Below are 10,340 nucleotides of genomic sequence, written 5' to 3'. Positions count from 1 at the left end.
AAGCCATTTTGCCAGACAAATGGGATTTATAGAAATATTTATTTTAAATATGACCACGGGGCGGCGTGGTGGTACAGAGGTTATCACTGTCCCCTCACAGCAAGAAGGTTGTGGGATCGAACATTGGTCATTCCAGGCCTTTGTGTGATTTTGCATGCTCTCCCCATGTCTGTGTGGGTTCTCTCCGGGTGCTCCGGCTTCCTCCCAACATCCAAAGACATGCAGCCTAGGTTAATTGGTGTCTCTAAAATTGTCCTTAGGTGTGAGCGTGAGTGGTTGTCTGTCTGTGTGGCCCTGTGATGGACTGGCGACCTGTCCAGGGTGTACCCCGCTTTTCGCCACAATATTTTTCCACAATATGTCTCTGTATCTTGATATAAAATTATATATACACCGAGATAGAGGATTTTATTCATATTGCCCACCTCTACTTAAAACAAAGGCAAAATTAATGAAAATAATCAGGCCTTTTTTTTTTATTTTACCTGAAAATATTTTAAAAATACAACAAAATATTGAAGTTACATTAACAATGTACCTCAGTAACCCACATACAGAATGTACTACAATATATTCATACGTAATAATGCAATGATACAATACAGGACTCACAAAAGGGAATTTAAAGGTCTGACAGACAACATTACTTTACTCCCTGCAGCAATGAAAAAAGCGGTGACTTTGAGCACAACACAGATGTGACAGTACAATCCAAGTAAACTGCCTCCCTCTGTTGTCTCTCTTTTTAAAATTTATTTATCTGTCACATCTTGGATTCAGTCAGAGTCTCCTTCCTCCGCTCCTACTGCTCCTACAACTCCGGCCAACTCCTCCTCGCTGCCTCGGAGACGATCGCCTGGGCACACACAAACACTTACGGTGAATCTGATTCATTCATTCACTGCATCCTTCAATCACCAGTTACATGTATGTGTACTGCGTATTGACCATAACTCTGGTTAAGGTCAGAGTGGAAAACATGCACAATCGACACCCTGTAACCAATGATCCCTGTCCCAGCAACATGCTGTATGAGTTTGCGCAGATGCTAACACCAAATTGAAAGCAGTCCGTTTGTTTATGCTTACATTCCACCATAAACGGTAACATATTAACTCTCAATGGCAATGAGAGCAATTAGTAATGAGTGACACATTAAAACAAGGAAAAACCTTGACGCTTGTTCTCCATGAAGGCTTGTGCCTATTTTTAGAATGTGGATCACACGAGTGGAGGAATCACACCACTAATGTTATCAGACAGCATCAAGCCTCTGGAGTCTGGAAACCACAAAGCAATTAACCTAATTTTTCACGCTTAGCTCAGACATGCTTGTCTTTGTGGTGTCAGGAAAATTCAGCAGTAAACCACAAAAACGTGAAATGGGAAATACTAACGGATGAGTTCAGCGATGGCTCTCTGTGTTCTCCTCTCCAACTTCTCCAGTTTCTTTGCCACATCACGCTTTAGATCCCTAGATTCAGAATCACAATATCAAGGCAATGGCAGGAACACATTTTCTTTAATTATACCAAGATTGTATGCAACATACAGGTGGGAAAATCATTTTCAAAAAGCTCTTACCAGTCTGGTTTTCTTGGGGCGAGGTTGGCCAAATCCTGAGGAAGAAAACAGCTGAATGTGTCAACACTACTATCTTCAACAGAGAAAATCAGATTTAGACACAAGGTAAGTACTTACTACTTCTTCAATGATGGGCTCTGGATTAGCTGCCTCTAACTGGTCTTTTACTTTATCCTCCACTGCAAACAAACAATATTATCAAATAACAATATTTGTCATAAATTAAGTGTGATTACAACAGTAGGAGTCTGAGCCACACTACAAAATCATCTGAGTTAATGTTTTATGAGGCTCGTTTATGGGTTCTCACCAGATGCAGGTTTGGCTTTGGGCACCTGCCTTTCCTTCAGCTCTTCGTCCTCTGGAGTGTAATTCCTCAGCTTCAACTCTCTAAAGGACAGAAACACAGGAGTAATGTGAGTATTCTTTTAGTGGTAGGACAGAGAAGAGGATACAGAGATGCAACACACACACACACACACACACACACACACACACACACACACACACACACACACACACACACACACACACACACACACACACACACACACACACACACACACACACACACACACACACACACACACACACACACACACACACACACACACACACACACACACACACACACACACACACACACACAACAGTCCAGGAGGTGGCAGTGTAGGCAAATATATTCCACGGGAGTTTAAGGCGCATAAAAGACCATCTGCAAACACAGCTGCAGATCTAATGTCTGGAGAGGGTTGGGTATAATGTCCCTCTTTATTCCTTTGAACATGTCTGATTAACATGTTCCACCTGCTCCTGGGCACGGACATGAGGGGAGCAGCATACAGCTGAGGAATTCTGTCCTCGATGTTGAATTACGCAGTCTTTCATCACATCTCTACACAGAGGAATTCTAGGCAAGCTTGGCTGACATCTCTGCAGATTATACAGAAAGCACAGAGGCCGAGGTAAACTATTGTCTGACCACACACGGACAAAGAGCGTTATCAGCTGTTGTAAGCTTAACATGGCTTTGTGATGAAGCTCCAGAGGGTGCACTCTTGATACATTCATCACACCCCTGCTGCGCAACAGTCAGACCGATACCTTGTATGGGCATGAGCAGAAATGCTAGTCATGTTCTGCCTTTAGCTGACTGAGGTCCACTCCTTCACACATCTCTCTCTATTCCTCTAGAATCTCTCTCAAAAGGCAATCTCAAAGGAGGAATAAGGCATCCCATCCATCTCATCCTTTGATTAAATTCTAATGGCACTCATATTTCCCCTTAAAAAATGCCCACCATTTAATTAGTACATTCAATATAAAAAGTTAATTTCTGGATACCTTCTGGCCATACAAGTGGCTTCACACAGGGTTTGCCTATATCTACTGAAGTTACAAACAAACAAAAACATTTCATTACATATTTGAAGTGAAACAAAATATATTATATTTATATTCTCATAAATATGACATGAACTGAAACACTATACTATTAAACTATAATAAAATTAATTAAATATAGAGACGGAAACTGCATCCGTGGTTGTCAGAAAAGGCCTACAAAATGAATGAAAAGATTTCAGCAACTTTGTGAACCTAAGCTCCACAGTCAAAGCATTACAAAGCCCAGATGCCTTGACAGCAAGTCACACCAAGTTTCTTAGCTTGGAGTTTGGAGTACCCAGAAGGAACCTGTCCAGGGCAAATTACAGTCCATCATTCATCAGCCTAAAATATATCATACTGTGATGAAATAAAAAAAATGCAGATAGCACAATTTGTCCTGAATCATCACACTGAAAAGGATTCCTCATGTGCTCAGCAAGTATCCTATTGGACTGCATTTCGCAATATACAGGTGCTGGTCATATAATTAGAAGATCATCAAAAAGTTGATTTATTTCAGTAATTCCATTAAAAAAGTGGAACTTGTATAATGTATACATTCATTTCACACAGACTGATACATTTCAAGTGTTCATTCCTTTTAATTTTGATGATTATAACTGACAACTAATGAAAACCCCAAAATCAGCATCTCAGAAAATTTGAATATTGTGAAAAGGTTCAATATTGAAGAGTTGTTCAATTGAAGTCTAGTTCTGTAGGCTACACAATCATGGGGAAGACTGCTGACTTGACAGCTGTCCAAAAGACGACCATTGACACCTTGCACAAGGAGGGCAAGACACAAAATGTCATTGCTAAAGAGGCTGGCTGGTCACAAAGCTCTGTGTCCAAGCACATTAATAGAGAGGCGAAGGGAAGGAAAAGATGTGGTAGAAAAAAGTGTACAAGCAATAGGGATAACTGTACCCTGGAGAGGATTGTGAAACAAAACCCATTCAAAAATGTGGGGGATATTCACAAAGAGTGGACTGCAGCTGGAGTCAGTGCTTCAAGAACCACCACGCACAGACGTATGCAAGACATGGGTTTCAGCTGTGGCATTCCTTGTGTCAAGCCACTCTTGAACAAGACACAGCGTCAGAAGCGTCTCGCCTGGGCTAAAGACAAAAAAGGACTGGACTGCTGCTGAGTGGTCCAAAGTTATGTTCTCTGATGAAAGTAAATTTTGCATTTCCTTTGGAAATCAAGGTCCCAGAGTCTGGAGGAAGAGAGAGGCACAGAATCCACGTTGCTTGAAGTCCAGTGTAAAGTTTCCACAGTCAGTGATGGTTTGGGGTGCCATGTCATCTGCTGGTGTTGGTCCACTGTGTTTTCTGAGGTCCAAGGTCAGAGCAGCCGTCCACCAGGAAGTTTTAGAGCACTTCACACTTCCTGCTGCTGACCAACTTTATGGAGATGCAGATTTCATTTTCCAACAGGACTTGGCACCTGCACACAGTGCCAAAGCCACCAGTACCTGGTTTAAGGACCATGGTATCCCTGTTCTTAATTGGCCAGCAAACTCGCCTGACCTTAACCCTATAGAAAATCTATGGGGTATTGTGAAGAGGAAGATGCGATATGACCCAACAATGCAGAAGAGCTGAAGGCCACTATCAGCAACCTGGGCTCTCATAACACCTGAGCAGTGCCACAGACTGATGGACTCCATGCCACGCCGCATTGCTGCAGTAATTCAGCCAAAAGGAGCCCCAACTAAGTATTGAGTGCTGTACATGCTCATACTTTTCATGTTCATACTTTTCAGTTGACCAACATTTCTAAAAATCCTTTTTTTGTATTGGTCTTAAGTAATATTCTAATTTTGTCCTCTGGGTAACAAGTTTTGGGGCAAACTCCATAATAATGTATTCATTAGATTTTGACATTTCTTCTGCAGAAATATGAGGAATATGAGTATTACAGCAAATATAATGGATATTGCAAACATTCAGTTTTGAAATCAAAAGTAGTGGTAGTCAAAAGGAACTTCTGACCTGATGAGGGTGGTCCACAAAAGGTTAGGAGGTCACAAACATCATTAGGAATCATGCACTTGGGAACATTAATATCAAAACTGAATTTCACACCATCCAGGATGGAAAATGTCAAGATATTTTGCTATAGACTAAAGTGCAGATGGGAAGATAGATCCTGAAAAACATTTACCTCTCAAGTCCCCCCCCCCCCCAATGTATAAATAAAGTTTGACATCTCAGCTTTTATCCTTAACCATCCCTTAGTTTGACAGGTCCAAACCTTTAGTCTGTTTACACATTTCCACGTCAAGCACACTGTGGCATCAAAGAGAGCCAGTGATAAATGCCTAAGTGTGGCCCTCTCTAAATGTTCAATGAGTCAACTGAGGCAGAGGAGGAGGTGCAGCAGTGTTCAAATGTTTACACTGATATCAAGCTACCTGCCCCATTCACCAGAGCAAAATTAATTCCAGACAGCGATCTGCCTTTTGTATTTACACAGCAAGAGACTGTTACAGTTAACATGCAAGTAGCCAGTATTTGAGCGTCCTTGAAACACATTTGCAAATTCCAAGATTGTTGAATTGACATATCTATTTGTCTAAAAATAAAAACAGCTGCCCTAACACCACCTAACAAGATGTAACAGGAAAAGCCACATGGTACAGCTGGTGCCTTTTGTTGAATAGGCTTGGAGGAATGTTGTATGCTGTATGGTAACACACAGCTGAAAAACATTCTGCCAAGTTCTGCTGTTCTGACATCTGAAATGTGTGGATCATTTGAATAGTAATAACTTTAAGATAAACATGTTGATTGTTCTTGCTCTTTCATGCCTTGGTTTTGCAATTTGACCTCTTATTAAATTTTAATACAAATCCCAAGGTACATTACACTGACACCCTGCTACATATTTATCTTTACTTAAGAAAAAACTAGAGCACCCACAGTACTTTTCTAAATGTCTAAATGAGGCCTTCAAAACTTTGCAGCTATTTTCATTCTCAAGAGAGAGATCTGTCCAGTTGGACTGGAGGAAACACAGGGGCACTCCCTCAGTGCACAGTCATTAAATATAAACAATGAGGGAAAAAAAAGTCCTGTAGGACAGGAAAGATGGCTGCTCCTTCCTACAGACTAACACACAAAGTTGAGTAAGCTGCAGGATATTTGAGCAGCTAATAGCACAAGGCTGTGATCCAGCCCAGTGTAAACACCTCATCTCATGACCAGCACTGACACACACAGTGTATTACAAGAAGATGGTGTTTAGATAAAGGGCAGATAAATGCTCTGATGATGTACTTCCATGTCAGTTTCAGTTCCGTTTGTGCAGCTTAAAAAGCTGAAGGGTGAGCAATGGTTGAAGAAATCATGACATGCTTTTTTTTCAAAATATGATTTTAAAAATTAAACAAATAACGGACATTTTTTTTGTAACAGCCAGGCTGGTGTGATGAACCAACCTGTGTTTCTGTTCAGTAGTCTCCTCTAGTGAAGCCTTTTTCTTCTCTGGCTCCCCATCTTCCTCTCGCCCCTGTTAAAATATCATCACACCATCAGCCAAATAACTTGCATTTACCACTAGGGGTGGGGGGGAAAAAATCGATACAGCATAGTATAGTATGGCAATACTGTATCGATACATGGACACCAAGTATCGATATTTTATTATATAAATTGCAGATGGGAGTTTTAACTTTTTGGTACTAGAATAATAAAATCTATTGCTTTCTTAGTCCACTAGAAAACTTAACAAGACCATTTAGAGGACTGAAAAAGTGATATGAACAAACAGAGAAATGTATCTTTTTAGATAAACAGATGTTGACAAAGTTTGACTTTAGGGACCTAACTGGAAGTTGGAAAAAGGTAATAAATTGCAATACATCTCAATATATATAATATCGCAATAAAATCGAGTTGCAACATAAATATCGTGATATCGTATCGTGGGGCCTCTGGTGATTCCCACCCCTATTTACCACACAGTATTCTCAAAGTGAAAGCATGACTCTTCATTCAATAGACTGAACAATAGATAGATTAACATTGTATTCTGCCATAAAGAATTATTGAATTAAAAAAATTCCATCAGCCCATTTCAGAGATCTGACACAGTAAAGATACACTATGCTAACATTTGCATAGGAAAACAAAATAATCACTCATCTGTTTTTTTGTGTTGACCCATAATTTGGGACCCAAATAACAAATTTACATTTTCAGCTTGATTATTTCTGACATTGTGCCATTGAGGAGATGTAGAGCCTTAAGAACTGGGCCTAATAACTAGTAAAATTACATCTGTAGTTGCTTCAGAACTAGCTCTAACAACAAAAATGCTAACATGTTACCTGACCACAGCACTTCAGGCTGCGGTCGACACTAAACTGTCCACATAAAAACAATGGAGAAAAAAAAATTATAAACTAGGCTTGCAGAAATACAGCAAAAAACTCTATTGACCCCAAGTGAAAAGTAGTAACAAAGGATATCGAACCCCTCCCATCTAGCATTTTCCTGAAGAGGCTTCCTGTCCACCGGCTACAACAATTCGGGGGACTGACTCATTCTTGAAGTGCAGCACAAACAGAAAATAACCCCATGACTTCAGGAATGTCAACAATCTTTTATCATTGCAACATTGCTAGCCTAACCAGCATGCCTCTGTTTAACACCCGCTTGGTGAAAGAAATTCTGGTCTTGGTGCCAAAAAGTGTGGCTTGCATATTGAACAGGGTTTCCTGCTGAAAGACAAATTCATATCCAGAACTTGTTGTCACACTGGAGCAGAGTTACAGTGTAATGTTTAAATGGTTCAACACATTCAGCCACCTTACTGAGGAACAACTGAGACCCTGCTGCAACAACGTCCTCTCAGTCCATCAGAATACAGTATCTCATAAAAGTGAGTACACCCCTCATATTTTGTAAATATTTGATTATCTTCTCATGTTTGCTACAATGCAAAGTAGAGAGTGTACAGCTAGTATAACAATGTAATTTTGCTGTCCCCTCAAAATAACACATTTCAAGGCCATTAATGTCTAAGCCGCTGGCAACAAAAGTGAGTACACCCCTAAGTGAAAATGTCCAAATTGGGCCCAATTATCCATTTTCCCTCCCCGGTGTCATGTGACTCGTTAGTGTTACAAGGTCTCAGGTGTATATGGGGAGCAGGTGTGTTAAATTTGGTGTTATAGCTCTCACACTCCTTCATACTGGTCACTGGAAGTTCAATATGGCACCTCATGGAAAATAACTGAGGATCTGAAAAAAGAATGGGTTAAATTCCCGACTGTGACACATCCACCATCCACCATGAATAATTGTAATAAGCGTGTCTTTTCCAGATGTGTCCTGTGTGGCATATGAAGGTCTTTCTCGTGTTCTTTGTTGATTTCTAAGAAACTAGAACTATTCATAACTAGCCTATAATCTTTCATATTTATTTTATCAAGATGTATTGTTACATCAATCCTTCTCCCATCAACAATTCAGTGATGTAAAAAAATAACTGTAAGAACATGTTGAATTAGTGATGATGATGGTTGTATTTCAGCTTCAGAAATATTGTAGATGGTTAAAAAAAAATCCCACCATGACTGTGCTTGTGTACAGCCATAATATGTAATGCAATTCATTTGTGGAATTATGTTACATTGTTCAGAAACAATCGCTGATGTCCAAGACTTTCTTGGATTATTTTTACGAATTCCCCAAATTTCCCCATCTAAAAAGCATGTGTTACATTATTTTCCAAGACCTTTTTGACCTGTATATTTGGTCTGCATCAGAGCTGCTGTGCTTTTGTGATTAAATACTGAACAGGAGGCACTATTGTGTTAAAATCAAATGATTCCTGTTACTGAAGTAGCAGAGATCTATCCATAAAGACATGGTCAGAGCTCTCATCCCTGCAGCCACCATCTATCCTGTAACTCTTCTTATGATCAAGTTACTGAGGTGCCACCTGTTAAATGTATTGCTGAACATCAACCAAATGTCTTTAATACCAAGAAATACAGCCACTACTACTGGTTTTACCAAACAGTCTGCAGAGAAGATGATTTGGATGTAGTATACCATCAAGTGCCTTAGAAGTTGATGAGACTTCAGTTGGATTACAGTATTATCTAAATGATAATTGATCGTGGTAATTTAATTTACTGTAACTGACACATTGTAGCTGTCCATTTTAGGTGAAGCTGATCATATTGAGTCAGATGTGAGTGTTTGTTGTTGAATGTTGTTGTAAACTAACCACAAACTCTCATTCGTGTTACCTAAGATTTAGTTCAGAGGTTTTCAAAGTGTGTGGCGGGCCTCCCCAGTGGGGCTCCAAACAGTTTCAGGGGAGGCTCAGTGAATGCAAGTGAAACAATATTACATTATCAAAAGAAGATCACATAGAATAGCCTACATGTGTGTGATTTGGTTAAAGAGATAATTCAAAGAGAGTACTTTTGGGGATCTGTTTTTCCCACTTTATCAGAGTCAGAAACTAATAGGATGGACCTTTTTGGTTATTTATTTTCTCTATTCTGAAGTTCAATCAAACAGCAATATTAGGTTATCTTGCCTCAATTGTGGAGTGGGACCAAATAACATAATCATGATCCCATAGGCATCCAGGTATTGAGTGAAACTAACGTTAAGTAAGTAAACTAAGGGTCTAACAGTCTCAGACTTTGAAAACTCCTGATTTAGTTAATCTATGAACATACATGACTAGAGGTAAAAAAAATAAAAATAAAAAAATTGTTATTGTTTCTGAGAAAGAAGTCCATGCAAGTTAGCTTCAGAAATTAGCTGCACATGAACAACTATAAAGTTAGCTAACTAAAAAACAATGTAACAAGTACATAGTAGACTTTACTCGATCTGAATTCAATATCGGAACCTAACTACATCCTCTCACAGTACAGCAACAAAGCCACGAACCAAGTTCATTCAATATGAATGCTTTGTAACTACTAACTACTAACATGAATACGCTAATGTTAGCAACAAGCTGAGTCGGCTAACGTTAACGTTACCTCACTAACAAAAAGAAGAATTTTCTACAGGCCATGTTGCATTTATCAGAAACCAGACAAAACACTTACATGAAGTTGTTTTTCTCTTAATGCTTTGAGCCTCTCTTTTCTCTTCAGGGCCTGCTCCTGTAGCGACCCAACATTTTTCTCCATGTTTATCTCCACACACGCCGCTCAGTTCTCTCTGAAATCCATTGACGGTCCTACTGAGGACATGAAAACGACCGTCGAGCACATCGATTAAAGTGGCCTGTTGCCTGATCGTGTGTTATTATTGTGTTTTGTTGACAGTATTCTTCAAAATGATTAATTAGTTTGATTCGGTGTGAAGCATTATTATTTT

At 39.6% G+C, this 10,340-nt stretch overlaps 1 protein-coding gene across 1 annotated transcript; it reads right to left on the bottom strand.

The window, feature by feature from the left end:
- Positions 1-391: 391 nt before the first annotated feature.
- On the bottom strand, positions 392-10,222 carry ccdc12 (coiled-coil domain containing 12). Its single transcript, XM_038711616.1, has 7 exons — positions 10,067-10,222; positions 6,422-6,492; positions 1,895-1,974; positions 1,702-1,763; positions 1,585-1,619; positions 1,398-1,474; positions 392-856 (listed from the first exon to the last, which is right to left on the bottom strand). Exons 1-7 carry the CDS (start codon positions 10,148-10,150, stop codon positions 777-779), a joined length of 489 nt encoding a protein of 162 aa, XP_038567544.1. The 5' UTR covers positions 10,151-10,222; the 3' UTR covers positions 392-776.
- Positions 10,223-10,340: the final 118 nt, after the last annotated feature.

The sequence above is a fragment of the Micropterus salmoides genome, unplaced genomic scaffold (genome assembly GCF_014851395.1).
Source record: "Micropterus salmoides isolate LMB-PRFRI ecotype aquatic unplaced genomic scaffold, ASM1485139v1 Ms_hic_scaffold_11, whole genome shotgun sequence".
Taxonomy (NCBI): domain Eukaryota; kingdom Metazoa; phylum Chordata; class Actinopteri; order Centrarchiformes; family Centrarchidae; genus Micropterus; species Micropterus salmoides.
This window is presented reverse-complemented; position numbering and strand designations above follow the sequence as displayed.

Excerpts from the sequence above, each read along its gene's own strand:
- ccdc12 (XM_038711616.1), bottom strand. The coding sequence starts at position 10,150 with ATGGAGAAAAATGTTGGGTCGCTACAGGAGCAGGCCCTGAAGAGAAAA. Across the intron at positions 1,975-6,421 it reads ACTACTGAACAGAAACACAG|AGAGTTGAAGCTGAGGAATT; the intron begins GTTGGTTCATCA and ends TCTGTCCTTTAG. Across the intron at positions 1,475-1,584 it reads GCCCCAAGAAAACCAGACTG|GGATCTAAAGCGTGATGTGG; the intron begins GTAAGAGCTTTT and ends TTCTGAATCTAG.